Genomic DNA, 23032 nt, shown 5'->3' with positions numbered 1-23032 from the left:
TGCAAGTAGAAGATGACAACTTTAAAGACCCCCCCCCCCCCCCAAAAAAAAAGAAGAAGCAAACACCAGGTACAGACAGGAACGCGCCCAGGCAGTGAGATCATCCAGGCCAGGGGAGTGATTTAGGACTTGTAGGGTGAGCACGGGATCTTTGAAGTTCAAAGGCAAAGTGGAGGTGCTCACTCCTCCACAGGTGGGGACAATTTAGCCGTCCTGCTATGAGGGCGTTGCTTTGTGGAGGGTTTCTGGGTGAGCGGCACCTACAGCGTGGTGCCGATTTTCTCCTGGGAGCCCGGTGACCCTGAGTAATAGAAGGAAGGGTGTGATCAGAACTGCGGTATCGGGGAATTTGGGGTCCAGCGATGACAAGCGACCCACTACTTGGTATTCAGACCAAAAACATACAAAAACAAAACGGGGGGCGGGGCAGGGATGACCTCTGCTGATGACCCTGCAGGAACTGTTTTTCAAAGAACAACATGGTCAAGAAGGAGTGAGATAAATTAAAGGAAGTTCCTTCTGCATCAACTTCGAGACCAATCGCTTTGTTTCCCACAGCACCTGCCTGCCCCGCCCCGCAGAGCAGGGTCACCAGGCCTGGCGAGATTGGGTGAGGCTAGGGAACCGCCGCAGATACTCCTTTGTTCTACAAACGGGGCGGAGCCAGCCACCAGAAAGGGGCGGTCCTACCCTCCGCCAGCCTGTGCGGGTGTGTGAGGAGAGGCTGCAAAGAAAGAGCTCCGCCCAGCCCCAGGATCAGAATACCGCAGGTTACAGAAGCCCTTCCCTCAGGTGCACCAGACAGCGCCGGCGCAGGGAGTTCAGGGAGCGGGGCTGGAGAGGGGCTGACCACTTCTACAAAGCCACAGGGCTCTGGCTCACAGGGCAAAGAAAAGCTCCCTTTAACAGTGGCTTCCGTGTGTGTCTACATACGTAGGGATCAATACGTGTAGACGAAGCGGGCTCCTCATCTAGTAGAGGTGGTCCCGCGCATACTGCATGATGGTCTTCAGCCCCAGCCAGGTCTCCTTGGCCGTGGGAATGATCTGGTTGGCTGGCAGGAGGAAGCCGTAGTGCCCAGTATCTCTCAACTCAAAAGTGAACGAGTACTTGATGCCGTTTTCATACGCCCAGTCCGTGCTGCTGCCGCTGGCCTTATCTGCAGATCGGAAGAGCACACGCCTTTCAAGCCCTGTTCCTCTCGCGGTGAGGGGAGAAGGGGCAGGGAGGGGTCCAGAGTTCTTTCGGCAGATCATTAGACTGGCGACACAGAACACTGGCCTCGCCCGTGTGTCTCAGGCTGCCCCGCACCACAAGGGTCTCCGCTAGTGTCCGATCAAGAGATTTCAAACCTTCATCCCCACCTGATCACTCAGTCACTCTGAAGACCCCTGCGGTCCCTCGAAACCAGTGCTCACAGAGACAGAACACAGCAGACAGCCTCCAGGGATGTGAGACACAGTCCCCGTGAGCCGCGTCCCTTGTCACATCCACGTCCTCGCGCAGTGCCCCCCGTACTCTGACGGGGGCTTACCTGGCTGTGTCACCAACAAGAGACTGCGGAGGCGCAAGTGTGTGACCTTCAAGGCCGGCCATAAAGGACACTGGCTTCCACCTTGCCCTCTCTTGGCTCACTTGCTCTGGGGACAGCCAGCTGTCATGTTGTAAGGACACTCAGCAGCCTTTAGAGGAGGTTCACGTGGTGAAGGAGGGAGGCCTCCCACCCAAAATCAGCACTCACTTGCCAGGCACCTGTGGGAGGCACCAAGACGCAGGCCCTCCGGCCCTGTGCGGCCTTGAGACGGCTGTAGCCTTGGAAGGCGTCTTGACTGCAACCTCGAGAGACCCTGAGCCAGAGCCAGCCAGCAAAGCCACTGGCTAAGAAAATAACTCTCTTGTTTTAAGCTGCGAGGTTTTAGGATAGCTTTCACAGAGCAAAAAATGGCACACACAGAAAGAAAACAGCACAGCCCTCGGACTTCCCCTTTGCCAAAACGCTCAGAACGCTGAGGAAAGGCAACAGGCCTGTTTTTCTGCTTCTCCTCAAACTATGCTAGAGCAGGAATTGGGTCAGGGTGCAGAGTGTAGACGATATTGATTAATGAAATGATGATGCCGATAGCAGCTACCACTTATTGTACATCTCCCACGAGCCAGTCGTGATACTGGAAAGTTCACATTTATGACCCCATTTAACCTTAAAAAACCCAGTGAGGGTTGGTACTGTCGTCCTTGTTTCCCAGGTGAGGAAACCCAAGCTGAGGATGAGTAATTCACCTGAGGACGTGTAGATGGGAAGTGGCAAGGGTGGAATTTAAACCCAAGTCCATCTGATGAGGAAGCCCTTGCTTTTTCTTCAGCCTCCTTCTAGTCTGTTCGGTGTATTACATGTCAGTTACACAATTGGACAGGCCCTTTTGTTTCTCCACTGTCCTGAGGACTGGCTCTCATACCATTTGCCATTTTTCTAGAGATGCTGCTTCCACTGAGACTACCTGCTCCCTGGGTGAGGGAGCACACTCTCCTACGCTCTCTGAGATCCTTGCATGGTTCCCACGGCCTCTCTCTATTCTGAGAAAATGCTGAATTAAAAACAGGCCGAGGTACCAGAGGTTTCTGGAGGTTACATACACAGCAGACTTAAGTATTTCAGGATGCATTTAAAATTCAGGAAGGAGGCAAGAAGACCTCTGCCTAGCGAAGTGATCAAGTTCATGGAGTTCACTTTATCTGGGCCCTGCTCAAAGTCTACTCTTCTTTAAAAAAAAAACCACAAATGGGAACATACTATTTACACTGTTCTGCATGCTGTACCTTTTCACCAACATCTGAAGGTCACTGCCTGTAGCACATACAGACTCGCCTCATTCATGCAAGGGCTGCTTCCCTGATGACTGCACCAAATGCGTTTCTATCCAGCACTCTCCTGACGAACACGTGATGCTTAGTGGTCTTGCGTGGGCTACCAGTCATTGGAGACTATAGACAATGCTGTCAGACTGCCCTTAATACCCACAGTCTCATGAGCCGAATCAGCCCAAAGAACTTGTTTCCAAGCCCCTGGTAGACCAGAGTCAGTAAGAGGAAAGGTTGCTGGAGGCAGAGGGCCTGAAAGCAGTACAGTCTGGCCAGAGAAAGAAGATGAGAAAACTCTAAAAAGCAGACACAAGAATTAAAGAAGCAAAACCAGCCGGAGCTTGCTAGCACAGGAACTACCCAGTCCATCAGGGCACACTCGGCCTTCAGGGCGTAACAGCTGACATTCAGGAGGCCACTGAGTCTTAGAGAAAGGAGTTTAAGTCTCCTCTACATGATCTGTTTTAGTTTTTTCTTTTTTACTTATTTATTTTTAGTGGGGAAAGGAGGGAGAAGGAGAGGGAGAGAAATATCAATGTGTGGTTGCCTCTCATGCGCCCCCTACTGGGGACCTGGCCTGCAACCCAGGCATGTGCCCCAACTGGGAATCGAACCAGCGACCCTTTGGTTCACAGGCCAGCACCCAATCCACTGAGCCACACCAGCCAGGGCAACATGCTCTGTTTTAACAGGCAAGAAAGTTGAAACCCATTTTAGAATGAGTTTCATTCATTTTAGAATGATATTCATCTAAAGTGGTAAACCTAAGAAAAGGTCCAGCACTAGAAGGAGAAACAGCAACTACTTGCGCAGCATATTCCACAACCCACGGGGCTGGAGTGTTATTATACAAAAATGGACTACGTTTTTGGAAAGCAAGGAGGGCAGACAAAGCCTGCAGGGGCATCCAGCCTTTTGGCGTCTCTGGACCACACTGGAAGAGGAAGAGTTGTCTTGGGCCACACCTTAAACACACAAACACTAACGAAAACTGATGAGCAAAAAAAGGTTTTAAGTAAATTGACGATTCTGCGTTGGGCCGCATTCATAGCCATCCTGGGCTGCAGGCGGCCCACGGGCGGGGCACCCTGCAAAAATACAGAGGACGGGCTCTTGAAAGAGGTAGGGAATATTGTAGTATGTGTCCTGGGCACCCTCAACAGAGCCTTCTGCTCCTCCTCTTGGAGGAATTTGATGAGTGTTTCTTGATGTGGAGGAGAAGGACGCGTTGGATGGGAGGGGACAAGGTCACGTTTTCAACTTTATCTGACCCCAACGCCAGGATCCTGGTGACTCAGAGAGATCTTCTGACAGGCCGTCCGCAGAGGACTCCCACCACCCACCAAGTCTGTTTAGCTCTCTTAGGCCTGGGACGCGGTTCCGACTAATTAAGCGGAGGGTGGAGACACTCTCCTGATGTGCTTGTTCTCTGAGGAGTTCCCATTTAACAACACTAATAATAATAAACCATGAATAATTAATGGATTGTTGCTGCAATTAGCAACACAAACACTAACATCACGCTGACGGCCTCATGCCGCATGGTGGCTCCTGAAACACAGACAAGTGCCGAGATCAGAGGGCCCTGGAGGGAGACGGAGAGTCTTCCCAGAAGAGGACGAGGAAGGGGACAGGCAGTGGGAGGTGGCGCGGGCAGGTGGGAGAGAGCGAGGCACAGTGAGGAAGCAGAAAGAAATCCAGGATCAGCAGGTCTGCTGGGGGTGGGGGGGCGGGGATCAGCTGTTGCCAACGACAGGGGAGGCACTGGGAGGGGGAAGAAGGGCACGAGCTTAAAGGGGGTCAGCACCAGCTCCCCGAATTTGTATGTAGGTTTCCCACTGATAGTGAGGGCCTGGAGAAGCATTGTTTTCTTCCGTTTTTACAGTTAGAGACCAGGGACTGGAAGGGTCTCCACAGGAACAGAGTGAATTTTTCAGATGAAACACTCCACCGAGAAACCAAAACAAAGGCTATTTCCTCGAAATGAGGTTGCGGCTTTGGATAATGAGCCTCAAGACTATCTTCAGATTTGGGGTCTTGGTAGAGTTTTGGTGGGTTTTTTTTTTTTTGTCTTGATGCTAAGCATCGTTGGGAAGACCCCCTAACTCAGCTCCCACCCTGCCACGCCCCAACCCGTGTTCATTTCTGACAGCAAGGGCGGGAATCCCAGCCACCCCACCACCACCACCGGCGTCCGCCAATCCGCAGGTGGGTTTTCACCGCCAATGATGGGCTGGGGGAGTTCCTGATAAACTGTGTCAGGATTGTTAATGGGAGATAAGGAACGCAGGCTGTCCCACGCTGGCGGAACAAGTCATCATGGGCGCATGATAAACGGCATGACAGTAGTGATGATGATGATGAAGATGAAGATGACTGCCTGCAACAGCTATTACCACACAGGATTGACATAACTCCAGTCTATCACTAACAACAGAAACAACCCACTAACAACAGAAACAATCAGATTGCAGCATCTAACTTGCAGCCCTTCTCCTGCTCCACGTTGAGGTCCCTCTCAAAGCCTTCCCTAGAGAGTGAACGAATACTTACAGACAGTGCTGCAGATGGAGCCCACGTGGTACCGGGTGCCCGACAGGGAGGCCAGCGCTTTGGCCGCGCGCTTCGCCACCTTGTCCTAGAACGGGAAGTGGGCGGAGTGAGAGAGACCGGGTGCCGCAGCCTGAGGTGCCACAGCTCTTCTGCACTGCAGTGGTTTGGAAGGTTCCCGGGCCCTCCCCCAACTTTCCCTTTGGGTCTCCCCTTCTTTCCCCTCCCACTGAAGTCGAGGCCTGATTCCAAAGTGAGGGGAACTCCATTTCCCATCACATCCCCAGTTCTTTACTTCCAGTTCGGGGAAGGGGATAAAGAGGGAGGTGAGAGAAGATGCACATGCATCCTGCAAGCGTGTATATTACACACGCAAGCTCTCCAAAGACCTGGACGGCTGCTCACAGCCCCTTAGGAATCTAGTACAGGCAACACCATCTTCACCGGTCCTAAGGGGAGGAAGTGTCAGGTTTGCAAATGTGAGGGAAGGCTGAGTATGTTCGAGAGAAAACCTTGGAGTTGGGTATTCCAGAGTGGAGTAGGGACAGGGCTGCCATTGTCCTATGCAGAATGCCTGCTTGAGGCCAGAATCCAGCCCCCACCTTGCCACCATGAGCCCCGTATGTGCTGGGAGGTTTATGCGCTAGCTGTGGCCCTGGGCAGAAGGGTGTGCTTCAGCCGACCAGCAAAGAGCGGGAGGCTTTCGGTCACTCTGCAGATGCCAGCCCAGCTCTGACAGTCCACTGTCCGTGCCTGTTCACATCCTAGGATGAGCCACTGTACGTGGCCAAGAGCACCTCTAGGCGGTGGCTGACACGCTACTCAAACTCTACCTCATGTGGAGTCAGGAGCGCCTCCCCCGCTCGCAACACAATGCCACCCCCAGCTCTTGGCAGCCAGTGGGTCTGCAGTGGGTTTGGGGTTTTGGCCGAAACACAAGGGATAAGGAAAGGCAGGGACCAGAAGTGTGGTTCTTGGAAGTCACAGCAAACACAGAAATAAGGACACATCTTCCAATTGCCAGTAGGCCTGATAAGGCAGGGAGAGAAGATGGGACCCTTAATGAAATAAGCCCAGGCTCCTGGACTTTCCTTGGAAAGCTGCAGAACAACCAACCACCTCGGCAGCAGGCAAGGGCCAAGCAGGCCTGGGCATGGCTGCAGGCCAGCCCGTCACTCACCAGCTCATCAGCATCGGGGGCCTTTTTGTCTGTGTACGCGTACGGATACATCAGCAGCTGTGAGTAGCTGTGCAGGTCGACGAAGCATTTGAAATTCCCATGCTCTTGAATGAAATCTACCACCGATCTCACCTCCACTTCGGAATTGGCGTGGGGTCCGTGGTACACTTCGGAGCAAGGGTTGTCACTGGCTCCCCCTCCTGTGGGGCGGGAGGTGGCCCAGGCAGAAACGTTAGTTAACCCAAAGGCCGAGAAAACAGAAGTGCAGAACCCACAATCCAGGGGAGGGGCAGAAGGTGCCGGCAATGGGCGGGCCACTGCTCGGTGCCCCCCGGAACCTAGGCCACGGTGGGGACGGTGAGGGGAGGGTGCAGGAGTGGGAAGTCGGGGTGCCGGATCTGCAACAGCTGAGAGAGAAAACTGGCAGGATTCCTTGAAAAGGGCAAAGTTGACCTTATATTGTATCACTAACAACTGTCATAAATCATTAATATCACACCTGACAATGAGATGTAATTAATAAGTAGTCTAGATAATTAATATGAATACCAATTAATAATGAAAATGACTCCATTTATCCTGGTGTCAGCTCGTTCTCTTGGTTCAGATCCTAATGGCAGAGCGCTGCCAAAAATAATCTATTGTTGTGGCTAAAATCTCTTGATTATGTGACAGGTGTTCAGAAATATCGTCTTCAATATTACTTCCCTGTATAGTTCCCCGAGGTATCTGGTGTGTGCAAAACCAGCCCAGGTGTGGAATACCTGACCTAAATTTGTATCAGCTCCTTTCCCACGGTCACGTTATTCCCGCCCACCCCCATGGTTTGCGTGCTCTTTCTGTGCCAGTGAAAGGACAAAACATCTGTAGAACAGTGAGGGAGAACTGCTGGGAGTTGGAATCGCAAGGGGAGTTCAGATCCAACTCTTAACCATAAACTCTTGAGATTGTCTCTGAGTGTCCATGGTCTCATTTCAGATGCTAAAATTCACTCTCCGGGTCAGAAGAATGGTGAACAAGATAAAGCATGGGAAAGTGTCTATTGGCACAATTATGAGGATGACTTTTAAATACAGGGAACTCAGAACCCAAGTCTCCTCATTCATTGTCTTTCCATCACATCAAAGAGTGGAGGTTCATATTTATACATCTAAGGGTAAACTGCTGGAGTTTAATTCTCACCACATGTGATCTTGCCTGTTACAGCAACAGTGCTAACTGCTCCCTTCTGGGCTGCCTCAGGAGCCCTTCCACCCACAAGCTGGGGTGAGCAGGGTATAAGGAAGAGGCATGGATGTGTATGTCTAAGACTGTGATGGTTTTTCAAAAGGTCACTGGTTCGATTCCCAGTCAGGGCACATGCCTGGGTTGTGGGCCAGGTCCCCAGTTGGGGGCATGTAAGAGGCAACCAGTCAATGTATCTCTCACACACTGATGTTTTTCTCCCTCTCTTTCTTCCTCCCTTCCCCTCTCTCTAAAAGTAGATAAATAAACTCTTTTTTTAAAAAAGACTATGATGGTTTTTCAATATTAGCATTCTCTCAGGAGAATAGGAATTGCAGAGCTGTTCCCTTTCAAAACTATAAAAGAAAAAAATTAAAAACGAGACATGGAGGGCATAAGGGATGTACCAAGTTTCTCAGCGAATCAGCAGTGGAGCCCTTTGGAGCCCCGTGGACCAGGCGACCCGGGGGCAACAGGGTGTGAGAAGCGGCTCTCCAACCTACCCGCAAAGCTAGCATTCCAATTTCTGTTTGGATCAACACCGATGCAGGAGCTTCCGGGATGGTGGGACCGTGTCTTCCTCCAAAGTCGGTTCTGCAAAGTGCACCAAGGAAGGAACAAAGCATCCAGAGGTGGGTCAGGGCACAAGAGAGGTGAAGGGTTTTTTGGGGGGGGCCAAAATGGGGATGGGCATTGTGGACGGGGCGAGCTGCTTCACAGTTCTGCCCGGAGGATCGTCGGGGCTCCTGTCCTCTCCCCTCAGGGCCCTTCTGGCTCTGAGACACGGGTGCCCTCAAAACGGCCCTATGAGCACTCCATGATACAAGAACCAGGCTGATGGCGCCTGCACCCACTGAGGAACTTTTGGCTTCGGGAAAAGTGGGACGAATGGCCATTATGCACCTGCATCATCACCGACATGTTCAGAAACGCACAACTATTGTGTTCTCGCCTAAAAAAAGTCATGTGAATCCGAGCACGCCTCTAGATCTGATGTCCAGCATGTAGGGAACACGGGGCTGAGAGAACACGTTAAACGGCACGCAGCAGAGAGGCCATCGGCCGAGTTCAGAATGCCAGGCGTGCCACGGGCCACTCTACTTGGTTTCCCCAAAATGAATGCTATTTTTAAAAGACGCGTGTGGGACGGCGCTCACTATCACAGAGTGAAAGCGTCTGCGGAGCCGTGACAACCCAACGCAGGCGCAGGTCCTTCTCTGGGTCCTGATTGCAACAAACGGACTTACAGAGAATTCCCGTTACTTTTGTGAAGGTGATAGCGGTGTGCTGTTCGTTTCTTTGTTTTAACTATCATTAGCTAGAGATGCGCACGAAAGAAATCTTGGGTGAAATCACTTGATGTCTGGGATTTGCTTTAAAATGTCAGGAAAAATATGCGTGGGAGGGAAAGGAATGCGAAGGAGATTGGCAGAGGGCTGACAATCATCCAGGATCCATGTAGGAAGTTTATGAGACTAGCGTCTCTAAGAAAAACACTCCCTGGTGATTCCCAGCTGAGAGAGTGCCTGGAGAACGAGACCCCCAAGGAAGCTCATTACAACACATTGTGGAAGTTTTCCCCAAGGTCATGCAAATATTTAGTGGCAAAGCAAGGCATTCCACAAACAAGCCTTAACTCCAAGCAGCCCATTTGGTATTGCTCACTTGAGTGTGCGTATATACATATCCATCAGGATTGGCGACTGGCAACAAGAAAATATCCATTTTCTCCAAGATGGAGGTGACGGCTGGATCCTTCCCGTAATCAGATACAATCTAAGCAGAGATAACGAGTTTGTCAGCTACGCCCTTGCGGGCTGGGCTGGGCCGTTAGGCCTCAGTCCGTGTATCTCCCCCACAAGCCCAGCTGCTGGAACAGCACCCCTGCAGCCTCCCCGCCACCGCCAAGGACACAGCTCTCTGCAAGGTCCTCCGAGCACTTGAAAACCTGGGGGAACATGGCTGCAGGATGACCTCAACTGCAGCGAGCCCTGGGCTGTCTGGTTTACTCATTCCTTCCAGGGGGTGGGAACAGGGGAGCGGAGGGCCACACATCACAGCAGTCATTAGGAATCTGAGCCCCCGTGCTAGGCGTAAGGAAGATGGGTCCTCCATGTGCACCACCCTTCCTCTCCCGGGCTGGCTTAAAGCAGGCTTCCCAGGGGCACACGGAGACAGCATGAGGTCCCTGGGGGCCTGGGGGGCTGGGAAGGGGCCAAAGGCAAAGCTCAGCTGAGTTTTGCTGCTGCCAAGGCTCCACTCCCTTTCTGCGTGGGTCTGTGTTTTGGGGCCACCCCTGCAGCTCATTAGCTTGCTCACTGCCGTGAATGCGCTCTGTCATTTAGCCACAGTGGCTTGACCAAGGAGCTCTGACCTTTTGCTTCTCTGAAATTAAAAGGCCTCCAGTCCATCGTGTCTTCCCACCTCATCCCCTGGGCCCTGCCTCATGGGAAGCTTCAGGGGCCCCCCGGGCTCCCCAGAGTTCTGGCCTAACACCAGGCGACATGACCTTCCTCGCAGTCCACATGGCCGTGGCCTGTGAGATCCACTCCCGGGAATGAATGCCTGCGTTCAGCCAAATGGCCGGCCGCTGACTGCCCTTTCCGGTGCTGAACTGTGGAAGGAAAAGGAGACCAGAAAATGACCCTCCAGCCCCGTTCTCAGCTCACCTCTCCCCTCTCCAGCTCGCCCCTATTCATTTAATCTATTTAAGACAATTCAGAGACCAAATGTTCCTGAGGTCACCATCTATTTATCAGTTTATCCGTGACTAGGGAGCTTAATTGGCTGGCTGGCTGGCGGGCCCAGCCGGCGCTCCAGGGTTGGAAGCGAATAGGAAGGGGAAACAATTGCTGTTGTGAATGATAATGCCAGTGTGATTAGAAATAATACTGTGTCCCTGGGAAAACCTCAAACGGCACCCCAACAGAGAGAGACAAGAGTGCGCGAACCAGCCTGTTCTGGCGGCTGCAGTAAATGAATTCGATTTTTAAAAAGAGGAAGAGGGGCTCACTAGAGCTCTTGGTAAATGGCATTAAGTGAATTCTGGCTCTTGCTTTCTAGTGGGTCCCCCTCCGCCCCCAGGACAGAGCTTGGTGCTAATGATGCCAGGGTCTCCATCAGACTGGCAAATTTGTAAAGATTACTTTAGAGCAAGCAGCTCGTTGGAAGATCTCCTCCCCCTGGTAGTTGAACAACTGCCCTGAGCCTGCATTCTCCAGGGCTGAGAGGAGGCTAAGGGTGGGACAAGCTCCCAGCATCGCCGGTCATTCCATGGTTTGCATCTCCAAGTTCTTTTTTACGCATTCGGCTGGATTATGTATGTGATTTCTGCTATTGCCATAAATTCTCTACCTCCTCTGCCAATAGAGACCTGAACCTGTTAGAAATATCTGGAAATTAGGCTTTGTGCAGCCAAGGATCATAGGCTGGGCTTAAAATTACATCAGCCCTAAAATTAGCTTCCTGGATTGCTTTTCAAATAAGCGCCCCTAGAAGCAGAATAGCATTTGTAGAACTCTCCCAATTTGTCGTGCTATTTACAGAAGGTGGGAATGAAGGCGAAGGACTGTGCCCTGAGAGCTTTCTGGAATACTAACCTCCTCCCATAGGCATCCCTGACCCGGCCCTTCCGGCAAAGCCTGGAGTGAGGCGTTGCAAGTAGGGGACGTCTGTGTCCGTCAGACCACACTCGAATCCCGGTCGAGTCTCTCTACCTCACCTTCCTCCCCGAAGTCTACAAGGTCCTACAGAGCTGCCCCTGGAGGAGGCCGATGGCTGGGTCCGGGACGCAAGGACCCGGGAGCCGCCGTCCAGCCCAGCTCTCCAAAGGGCACGGGGCCTCACCTTCAGTACATACATCGGCCTGTTTTCAAACGAACGTCCGATCTTCACCCTGCTCGCCAGATGGGGGAAGTCTCCGGCGATGCTGTCCATCTCCCTGTAAATCTGAAGCATGGAAAAGTGGAGCCAGAGGCATTTTTAGCGTTTGTTCGGCTCCGGGCAGGTATCTGCGGACTTAACGATGTCTTCCAGCCCCCCTGACCTTGGGGCTGACAACGTAATCAGCACGGAATGCTTATTCTTGAAGAAGGGCCTAAAGAGTCCTTTTCTACACATTTTCCAGAGAAGAACACACTTGTATCCACAAAATTACGGCCCACTAAACTAACCCACGGCTCCAGCAGGGTGGCCCTCGGAACCATCCTAGACTGGCCCTGCGGCCCCATTTAGCCCGGGTTCTTGCAATCAGTGCACTCCAAACTTTTTTGATCACTTTCTCCATCAGTTAAAAAAATAGCATGTATATATACTTATCTATTTAGTAGATTACAAAGCAAAACAGTTTCACGGTCACATTAATAAATATATATGTAGAAGCTGCAATGGTGTCTCCCCGGTCCCAGTGGACAGGCCCTCCCATCAGAGGCTACTCCTCCAGGCCCTACGAGAACAAGTGGAGAGCTGCCCATCGTGGCTATGGCTGACTTAAATACAGTTCACCCGTCTATGTTGCTCAAATCTTTTGAGGGTCAAAAGAAGGAAGTAAACAGATTTATATTTAGACCTAAAACTGGAAGGAGGGCCCTTACAGCAGAGGAAAATGTGCAATCAATACACAGAATAATACCAAGCTCAAAGGGTTTATCAGAGTTGCAATCAATATGGCAAATTGAAGCAAGACACCACTCCCCAAACACATAGGCAAGCCAGATAAAATACAGTGAAGATTATGCACCGCCAAGTTAAAAGCTAAAAAGGGGGAAATTGTAGGTGCCAGAAATGAAGAGGGAGCAAGCTGGCCAAGCAGAGGGCGCAGGATGAAGCCCACGCAGCCAGCCGTCTTAGGTGCTGAGGGTTTACAGCAAACCGGGAACAAGAACAGAGGGCACGGGACCCAGTGCAGGGCAAGGAGCTGGAACCCGAGAACTGGGAATTGGCAAACGAACCATGAAAGGGGCCTGGAAATTCTATCCACTGGCCCTAGAAAGTGGCACAAAAGTCAGATGCCTGCCCTGAGCCACGGGAGGAAAGAGAGTCACCCAGGAAAGGTTAAAACACCCCGCTGAGCCTGGGGAGGAGGTCCAATTCACACAGCCAACATCAGGGGGAAACTCACCTGAGAACCCAACAGAAATAACAGCAACCCCAACACATAGGAAGCCTCTGGAACTAGAAACCCTGGTAGAAGCAAACACGAACTTCCAACTAGAGAACTAAGAGCTAAGTGGTTGTAGGATATGAGCTCTTAAAAGGTGTTTTTAGGAAAAAAAAAAAAAAACACTGAATATGATCAAGCCAAAGGGAGACGATGGTACACCAATCCACAGTGAAAAGGCCTCTCAGGGAAAAAGAGATAGCTGTAAATCAGATGACAATGACACCTAAGGCCAGAGGACGAAAGCCAAAAGCCAGCGGATAAGGAAGTGAGCTTCCCAGGGCAGGCGGGTGAGCGAATACAGTTTCCGGGATCTTGGGTAAAGTTTGGGACTGGCTAGCCCGCTAGGGAGTGTCCAGTGTTAATGAAGCTAACATCCTGGGTTTAATCCCTATTTGGACCCTGAGCTCCCCTTGGACCCTGAACTCTGCTTTTGTCCGTGGCCCTGGCCTGAACTCCTGACTTTGTCCAGCTGTTTCGCAGATGTATGTCATTGGTCACAAGAAGGATCAAGAGGCAATGCAGCTGGAAGTGTACAAAATAAACAAAGCTACTGATGATCAGGAGAAAAAAGTGCAAATGATCAGACTTTGAGGTAATCCCTCACTCACTAGAAGAAAAACAACTCAAAAGAAGTATATGCCTCATGAAGAAGCATGTCTTTGGATCGAAAGAACAATGTGCATTAAGATACAGGGAGGAGATACCAACTTAGATTTGGGGTGTGTTCCTAAGCTTGCCGTTTCCAGATTAATGAAGAAGACATTGAGGGACCTAACAGAACTATATTGTACATGATGCAGTTCATTCTATTAGTTCCTCTTGATGCCTCAAGTTCCAATATCATATTAAATTATTCTGCTCCAAGTTTTTCATTTGAAGGGTTGGCTTACCTTGAAAGTCAGTCATCTATATAAAGTGGTTTCTAACTAGACACAGCACCAAAATGCATTATGGCACAAATACACGTTACGAGTCGTTGTGATAAATGAGGGGAAATACTTGGTTAACCTTGAAATAACCACTTGTCTATTTGCCTGGAATAAGTAATATTCTAACTTGGGTAAACACAATACAAGGATTATGGCAGGGTACAAGGAGGTTAAAATTCCAAGCACTAGAAATGACTGCAGTTAGTTCATGGCCTCCTTTGAGGGGTTGCTTAAGAAAAGAATGAAACGTGGAAGAAAATGTTCAGTTTGTCTTCTCGCTATGCTCTTAGGTGCTGGTGGGAGTTAAGCAACCCAAGAACTGGAAAGGAACCCAGTGCACATTTGAACCCCTCAGTGAAGGGATGTCATGCTAAAGACAAACCCCTCCTGGAAGGAAGGAAAGGGGTCACAAAACCCAGCACACTGATAACCTTGATCTTAACCCGCTCGGAAACACTTACAGCTTCCAAGGAATGGTAGGCCCCGTAGTTGAAGTTACCGTTGCTCCGTTCTTGCTCTTCGTTGTGTTGCATTTCTTCATGTTCTTCATCTAAAAGGGCCTGAAACAGACATGGCAACACTGCAAGGTGGTCCATCGGAGGTGGGGGTCCATCTCATTTCTGCCACGTCTTCGCCCATGGGCCAACCAAGATGGCGGCGCCTTCGGCACACATGTCAAACAGCACAAATGCCAAGGTGTGAAAGGTCAGATATCCTCCACATGCCTATAAAATCTTAAAGCTTGGTGCCCATTGCACATTACCCCATTCAAAACCTCCTTACTCCCTGGAAGCAGTACATGTGCTATTTTGTTATTCTATACTATGAACCCTATAGACATCAGCCTGCATCTGGTATCCAGTGCCTCTGAAATATACAGCTCGGGAAACCATTCAGAAACAAAGAAATTCTTATAACCACTCATACTTTGAAGGCTCCTGGCAGATGTCTATGACACGTGAGGATGATTAATAAGCTCACAGCTGCTCACGCCATCAGGAAACTCCTGGGCCAAATCACCAATTAGTCCATAACCCACCTCGATGAAGGGGAGAAAATGATCCAGACACTGTCCTGCTGTTCAGATACAGGTCGTGAGGCTGGTGCCTGGCTAGGGGGCTGCTGCTCTTCCCTCGACTGAGGGTGCTGGTGACATCCCCTGTTTCTCAAAGGATGCTTTTTATGGCTGGCCTCCAACACCCACCCCACTCTGTTCTTCCCTCCTGTAGGGAAAGGGAGAGTGACTCAATACTTGTGGGTATCTCTGACACACCAGTCGCTGTAGACATTGTACACGCATTTAATCGCTCTTCTCAATAAATCGCATGAAATGGTTATCACTATTACCATTCTCCCAGCGAAGAAACAGAGGCTCAAGAGGTTAAAAGCTTGCCCTGGCCAGGTAGCTCAGTTGGTTAGAGTGTCATCCCGATGGGCCAAGGTTGTGAGTTCAATCCCCAGTCAGAGCACATACAAGAATCAACCGATTTGTTGTTCCTTTGGTCAAGGAACAACAAATCGATGTTCCTTTCTCTCTCTCTCTCTCTTTCTCTCTAATTTTAGAAAAATATTTTGGTTTTTGTTTTTTTTTTAAAGAAAGAAAGAGATTAAAAGCACGTCCAAAGTCACAACTAGCAGTTAACAAAATAGAGATCCAGGTCTGTCTGGTTCCCTACCCTACGTATGCCCTTTCTACCACAACATGCTCCTCCCACAGGCCACTGCACCTCACTCCCACACTCCTCAGTGTCTTCATCTGCAAAACGGAAGAACACGAGACCAGAACTTCAGAATGTTCCGCTCTGACTGCTGTGTGCTATGCAGTACAAGTGAGGGGGCCTTGGTTGACCCACCTGCAGGTCTTCAATCGTCACGGAGTAATCTAAGCCTTGGGACTGGAGGAAGACTGTGACTGGCTGCAGACTGGCGGATGAGACCAGGACATCCACGGGAAGGCCCAAGGTGGAGGGAGATTTCCAGAAGTTGAGCTGAAGATAACAGCAAGAAAACCAGGTTAAAGGACAGTTCAGGTAAAAGGTATAATGAGCCCATTCTTCTGGAACGACTGCCAAAAGCCAGGGTGATCTCTGAGGAGCTGGGCGCAGGCCTGTCCAGCAGGCAATGCCTGGCAAAGGCCAAGAAATGCTAAGTCAGGGGCAGATGAAAAGAGGGAGCCCGCTGCTGAGGCCTCCCATCTCCCAGCCCTGCTATGGTATAGGGCCCTTCTGCCCCGTCAGCCCTCTCGGCGAGGGGGAGGCGTGTGGACCAGTACAAGGTGACACCCAGAAGCTCTTTAGAAATAATGTCAGTGGTGCAAGTCTTCTGCCACCAAAATCAGAAGATACCCAAGACGCCCAGTTACCTTCAAGTGGTCTGACTTCATTAGCTCATTTAGTTTGCTGATCTCGTCTCCATTTCTGACATTAATCCTAAACACTTGGTCCCTGGAGGGAGAGAGGGGAAAAAAAAAGGGTGGGGGGAGAAAGCAGAAGATAATGGTGAGCTTTCTGGCTGGCAAATAAACCCCAAACCTACTACCCCAGACATAACTGCACCAAATGAGAGGAAATGGTCTAGTCTTTGGTTACAATGTATAGCCATTAAAAACAAGACTACGTGGCAAATGTGAAAAAGTGCTTATGGTATAACTTTAAGGGGAAGATTAAGTGAAAGAGCAGGACACAAAATTGTACGTATGCCACGATCTCCGGTATGGAAAAAGCAGATGCACTGGAAGAAAGACAGAAACGGAAATACAGCAAATGCTGACAGTGCTTATGCTCGGGTCGCCGGGTTATGGATGACTGACTTTCCCCCCTTGTATCTGTTTTCTGTAATGCGGTCGTATTACTTTATAATGAAAAACATATATATTTTGCAGAAAGGAATGTTCCTGAGTTACACGCAAAGCTAACTCAAGACATAAAGAAGCACTTTTTCACTGTCAGGGGCTGAGGCTGAAACTCTGGCCCCAGGTCCGTGCTGGGAAGAGGCTGGGAAAAAGAACAGAACTTCCGTCCCTGAGGAATTAGCTATTTTCCTCTTAGCAAACAGGGGAGAGGCTGGGTGCTCTTTCAAGCTCATCCAGCTCCAGCACCCTGTAAAAATTCAGGGGTAAGGGCCAAGGGGCTGAGGCTGAACTCGGGATTCAGTCCTCCCGAGGGGCGCCTGACGGGGGCCAGAGGGAGCCAGCGGTCCCGAGCTCCCCTTTGTGTTGGTCCTGCACTTGTTTCAAACACACTGTTTAGCATCCGCAGCCCAGACGAGGCAGGGGCAGAGGCCCCCCGAAGTCCTGTGTGTGGGTGGGAGAAGGCCGAGCCTGAAAAGCTTCCTTTGTCCTCTGGCAGGCTCAAGTAGCCAGGGGAGCCATTAAGCCGTTGCTAGGTGACAGGCCGAAAAAATCCGCACTCGACGCTGTCACATGCGTCATCCCTTTGACATGAATGAATGCAGGAAGAGCTGGTGGAGAGAGCTGTGGGCTGAAGGACCTGTTGACAGGGAAAATGGTTCTGTCACAGGGAGCTAAACGTGCAGCCTCACGTGGCAGATCAGCATCTCCTCTTCAGAAAGCCAGCTCCATCCGGATGCACTCTCGCGGTGTAACTTTGTTCTGGAAGCTTCTCCAGGATCTCTGTGGGGGCAGGGGGAGGTCTAGTCCAGCCCCAAGGAGGCAAGGTCCCCTGAAGAGTTGCTTCCGCCACAGGTGGCAGATCTGGAGGAAATGCCCATGCCAAGAGGCTCGCTTTCTCCCAACTCGCCTGCCCTCCACAGGGTCCCGGGAGGTGGGCAGCCAACCACACCCAGGGATGCTGCTGGGGACATTGGGAGAAGCCACTGGCCGAGCAGGTCTCAGTCTGAACCCTGCAGGCTTGCTAGGAGTCAGACTGTAGCCCCAGAGAGATGAGGAGTCAAACCACCATTTCACTGACACAGGCAGGCAGCCTCACAAAAAAGGGAAGAGTTTAAAACAGAAGGGAAATCCTTACTCCTGGCTGAATACCAGGGCCCATCTGCCAAACTCATGTGCTGTCACAAGCCACCCCCAACCCTGCAGTAAAAGAACGTCTTAGGGGTGGTGTTCTAGAAAGCGCCTGTGCACCGATACTGGCAAAATTAGGCGTTTGTAAAAGACAGCAGTGACAAGAGCAATCACAGAGAAGTAGGGGAGGGGACAAGGACAGGGAGAGAGAAAAAGGGGAGCCTAAGAATGAGGAGCTCTCAGAAGGGTACAAATCATGTTCCACATTCACACAGAGCATTCGCTTTACTTTTCCAAAGTGGTTACTTCAAGACAGAACTTCCGGACTCCTGGGAGTCCATGCCAACGAGGGGTCCCAGGGAATCTCACGGCCCTGTGACAACTGAGTCCCCAGCCCACTTCATCGCGCCCAAACCAGCCCAGCTACAGACACACAGCCGTAGTATCCAGGCAGGCGGTGGGGAAGATGTGGACCCAGAAGGGGCCCTGCAATATAACCAAAAGTAACCTCGCAGAGTAATCTGATTACAAATTCCTAACTGGGCAGGTCAGGGTGGGTAGTAGTCACGTCCCAGGTCTACAAAAGGTTTATCTGCACCTGAAGCAAAGCCCAGTCCACTCTGGAATGCCTCTGCTTCAGACCCCTCGAGGGAGCACATAATCTTGTTAACTGTCCTGTAATCCCCACCTTCGAGTAACCTTCCTTGCCAGCCCTCCTTAATTCCAAACGGATAAAAGAAGGCGCCAAACTGTCGTTTTCGGGAGCATTTGAGATCTTGCTTCCCTGGCACGTCGTCTCTTTGGCTCAGACAAACTCCCATCAACTCTCACAAAAGTTCTCTGCAGGTTCAGATGTCTTCACGTTGACAAAGGGCTGGTGCAGAGTCGAGTCCTTGCCCACCTGCCTCTCCTTCCTGCGCCTTCGAGGCTCCAGCCTCAATGAAATCCCAAATCTGCCACGTACTTTGCCTGTGTACGCCTTCGCACAGGCTGTTCCCTCTGCCTAGACGCCCAGCCCTTCTCAGGTGCCTGGCATTCTCCACCCAGGCTTTAGGACCAACTCCTATGTGAGGTTTTCCCCACCCAGAGGCACGGTGAGGGACAGTCTTCAGATGACACTGAAACTGGGGAGGAGGGGTTGCCCCACATTATTCAAAATTCAATATTATGCCCATCAAAACCCGGGAGCAGAGAGGACATAAGTGGGTGCCCGGTGAAAGGCAGCCTTTTCCTTGCCCTCGTCGTCCTTGTCTATTGGGAAAACGTCCTTCCCAGTGTGCGGAGCTGGACACAGCCTATCTCCACCGTCTGGAAATCCATTTAAAGACCCTAAGCTCGTTCTGACTGTGGAAGGTTGGCCTGGGAGGGGGCATATGATGGGATTTGCAGGTTGCCACGCTCACCCCGCTACTCCGCACAGGTACTATTACAGCTCTTCCTAACCCTGGCACTCTCCGACACCCAGGCTATCCCGCCGCCGCCTCCGCATGGTCGCTGATCCCGTGTTCTGGACAAGTCACCTTGGTGCTGTGCTTCTCTCCCTCCCAAGCGCCGGGCCTTCGTGCCTTTCTCACCTGCATCCCCAGCCAGGCGGAGCATCCACCATGAGTGCTGAGAGCGGGCTGCACCGAACTCTTCAATGCCCGCAGCTACTGCTGATGCTGCGGCCAGTTCTGCAGCCACTTCCTGCTGTCTGCCCGCCCCGCGCCACTAGGCATCCTGGCCTCCATCCAGCCCTTATGATGACTGCAGACACCCACCGAGTGAGAGAGACTAGGGAAGTGGGTGAGTGGAGTAGAAAGAACAGGGACTAGAACTGGAGAGGGTTTTGTGGAGGGGGGGCGGGCAGCACCTTCATCTCCTCAGCACTGTAACCCCTCCAAGCCAACCTGTGTCCTGGCTTCCCAACCACTTGAATGCTTAGAGGCCAGTTTCCACTTGCTCTAAATGTTGACCTTCTGGAAAAAAATACACGAATAAAAATAAAATACATGTTCACCTTCTGGGACATGTCTATGGACCCCAGGAAGAATTCCACCACCTCTGCTGGGTTCCCCACGCTGGGGTGAGACCAGATTGGGGGGCAGGGGTGAGGATGGAACCGATGGCTTAAAACCGTCTGCTGTCAGCCCAGGCACACGGCCCTTTCTGTACCCGTCCTGTGGCAAGGACTGCAGGCCCCGGCCCAGCCATCTCAACCCGGCTGCCCCGCTGCATCATCAGAAAAGTCTGCATCCTAAGAAATGAAGATTTTTCAGCCGAGTGAATAGCTGCAGTGGGAGCTCACAGCTCCACGCAGCAGCCCATATGGCGGCCCGCGGCTGCTGCACTGCGCTGCCTGCGGAGCCATCTCCTTCCCTGGCCACCTGCTGAGCCTCATGCCTCCGAGCTACTTGACAGTAGATGCCAGGTGTGACCAGAAGTCATCACCATAAAAATTATTCAATTTCCTAGAAGTATATCATTTCCCCCTTATCCGAGGTTTGGCTTCCGTGGTTTCAGTTACCCAAGAACGTGGTCCGAGAATATTAGCTGAAAAGTTCCAGAAATAAACAATTTGTAAGTTTTCAATTACACGCTGGGCTGAGCACCTCACTTCATCCCATCACATGCCTTCAGGCCATCACAGGACAGAGGGTGAGCACAATACGGCAAAATACTTTGAGAGGGAAAGATCACGCGCACATAGCTTTTATTGCAGCGTATTGTTATCATTGTTTTATTTTATTATTAGCTGTTATTGTCAACCTCTTACTGTGCCTAATTTATAAAGTAAACTTTATCATGAGTACAAATGTGTAGAAAAAACACAGTGCGTATGCGGTTCGGTACTATCCCTGGTTTCAGGCATCCGCCGAGGGTCTTGGGACGTGTCCCCCACAGATAAGGGGAAACTACTGTGATTACCCCAGCAAATGAGCCCAAAGTCCCTTTGGCCAGACAGCATAATAGAGCAAACTAGTAGACGTAGATGGATCGGTGAGATACAGGATTCTATCTGGAGATCGCCTTGCGTTACAGCAAAGGGGTACGGGATTTACATTCAGAGTTCCAGCTCTGCCACTTACCAGCTACGTGGCCTTGGGCTGGTTTCTTAATCTTTCTAAGGCTGAGGGGGTTTTTTTGTTTTTTTGTTTTCCCATGTTTAAATTAAGGAAAATAACACCCCTGCCTGGCAGAGTTGTGTGATCCAAAAGATAAAGCACACAAAAGCTTTTTGCCAACGGCAAAGCACTTACGCAGTAATGAGTTACTAGAATTCAGCCTGCCAGCGGGGCGCCGTGGCGTCCTTTCAACCTCTCCTACCCCCGGTGCCCTCTCCCCTCACACCACAGAGCACGTGTGTGCACAGTGCATGGGGGTCTCCTCCCAAACCTCTGTGTCCCAGACAGGACGGCACCGGCTCTATGAGCCTTCACCACTAACAGGGAAATGGAACCAAAAGGCCTAAGACCCAGGTTTTCCCTCACGCAGAACGGAAATCAGAAACAATTTCCGGTCATTCTGGGTAATTCATAGCATAGGAGTAAGAAAGAGAAGATGCCTGGAAATAACCTTACGAATGAGAACTAGGAAGGAAAAGAACTGGCAGGAGGTGAGGGAGCAAGGAAGCACCGCAGAGGCCACCTGGCCCTGATGTCACAGGTACCACTGAGCCCGAGAGGCAAGTAAGTTGTCCAGGATGACACAGAGCAGGGCTGGGATAGGAGCCCGGGCCTTCTTTCTCAGGGCCACGCCGCTGGAAGTATCACCAGCCATTCATTTCCAAATCCACTTGACTCCCATATTGCGGAACAAACTGAGTAATAATAATAAGTCCAAAAGGAACTTACCCAGAAAATTTTTCTCGGCCACAGATACTGGGCACAATAAGGGCCCCAAAGAGCAGTATCCACTTCATGTCCCAAGGGTGTCAGTTACACCGTGGCTGAGTCAAGCTGTATTTATAAGGAGTCTGAGGCAGACTCAGGTGCTTAGAAATGCTAGTGAGATTCCCAAGCAACCTTGCATGACTCTGCCATTCCTTTGGCGTGATAAAGGCCCGCCTCCTGATTTACAGGATCAGGAACTTGCTGCTCAGGCTGGAAAACTCTGTGCCGAAGGTGCCATATAGATTGCTCAACACCGTATTTAAATAGTGTTCTTTGACTAAATAGGAAGCCCCACAGTGCTGAATAGAATTCATGCTAATAGGAGAGGCCAGGTTGTAAACTTCAGACAGAGCCACCTCTGGAGTTTAAAAAAAAAAAAAAAGTGAAAACTAGCAAAGAAATGCGCAGCCAGCTCCGAGACCACACCCTGGCCCAGGCCTGTGAGAGAGCCCACCAGAGCAGGTCACCGCGAGCACAGCGTGCGGCCTCTGTTAGGAGTGCGGTGCGTAACTCCTAGGACTCCAGTAAGAAAGTGGAAATACATGAGGTAAAAGGTATAAGAAGAATGTGTTAGTCTGAATAAATTACCTGTTTTCCGTAGGGTCTAAGCTCACGTGAAGGCTTCATGGCATTATGAAAAATAAGGTCTTCTTACATGTGTGAGGCTCTGAGTCTCGAGTGGCCTTGCCCCCGAGTCACAGCAGAATAAACGGAAGACACCTGTGACCTCCACGGCCTCTTCAGGGGCTCCGGGGCCTCTGAGTCCACCATGGGAGCCCCAAATCCCACCGGCCGCCCCCTCCCCACTGCCCCACGGTCCGCTCTGTCTCTGCACTTGCTAAGGGGAGTGGCTATAACCAGGGGTGGTGATCGGGACAAAGAAAAAATATTCTGATATTTGTTAAAACTGTAAGGAAGACGTTATTCAAAATTACTGCACTAGGGGCCATGTAACTGGGGGGAAAGTGATTGTGCCCGACTCGGGCACTGTAACGACAACGGAGTGAGGGGTCAGCGGATGGACGACTGCTAAGAGGAGACATCGCGCGTAGGGGTGTCCTTGCCTGACTGGCCTCACGGGACTCTTGCTCAAGGCAGGCCAAGGATTGAAACATCAGAAGTGGAAGAAGATAAGGAGCTTGATCAGATAGCAAGGCCTAGGGGACAATGTCTGTAGCAGGACTCTTTGCTGAGACCAACCTAGGGCCCAAGCATGAGCCTAGTTGAAAAGAGGACTCAGAGGAGCCTGTCTAAGGTTTGGTCAAGGAGAGTCTTTGTCCA

General features: G+C 51.0%; 1 protein-coding gene across 1 annotated transcript; it reads right to left on the bottom strand.

Annotated features, from left to right (window-relative positions):
* Positions 1-705: 705 nt before the first annotated feature.
* Positions 706-22131, bottom strand: CPA4 (carboxypeptidase A4). Its single transcript, XM_028525973.2, has 11 exons — positions 21713-22131; positions 16263-16344; positions 15754-15888; positions 14362-14460; positions 11657-11758; positions 10320-10424; positions 9476-9586; positions 8314-8404; positions 6587-6786; positions 5410-5494; positions 706-1159 (listed from the first exon to the last, which is right to left on the bottom strand). Exons 1-11 carry the CDS (start codon positions 21778-21780, stop codon positions 972-974), a joined length of 1266 nt encoding a protein of 421 aa, XP_028381774.1. The 5' UTR covers positions 21781-22131; the 3' UTR covers positions 706-971.
* Between the last annotated feature and the right edge of the window lie 901 nt (positions 22132-23032).

The sequence above is a fragment of the Phyllostomus discolor genome, chromosome 10 (assembly GCF_004126475.2).
Source record: "Phyllostomus discolor isolate MPI-MPIP mPhyDis1 chromosome 10, mPhyDis1.pri.v3, whole genome shotgun sequence".
NCBI classification, from domain to species: domain Eukaryota; kingdom Metazoa; phylum Chordata; class Mammalia; order Chiroptera; family Phyllostomidae; genus Phyllostomus; species Phyllostomus discolor.
The sequence above is the reverse complement of the archived record's forward strand: the minus strand, read 5'-3'. Positions and strand labels throughout refer to the sequence as shown.

Coding starts and splice junctions, on each gene's coding strand:
- CPA4 (XM_028525973.2), bottom strand. CDS start 21,780: ATGAAGTGGATACTGCTCTTTGGGGCCCTTATTGTGCCCAGTATCTGT. Junction 8,405..9,475: donor ATGTATATACGCACACTCAA/GTGAGCAATACC, acceptor TGCACTTTGCAG/AACCGACTTTGGAGGAAGAC. Junction 1,160..5,409: donor CTCCATCTGCAGCACTGTCT/GTAAGTATTCGT, acceptor TCCGATCTGCAG/ATAAGGCCAGCGGCAGCAGC.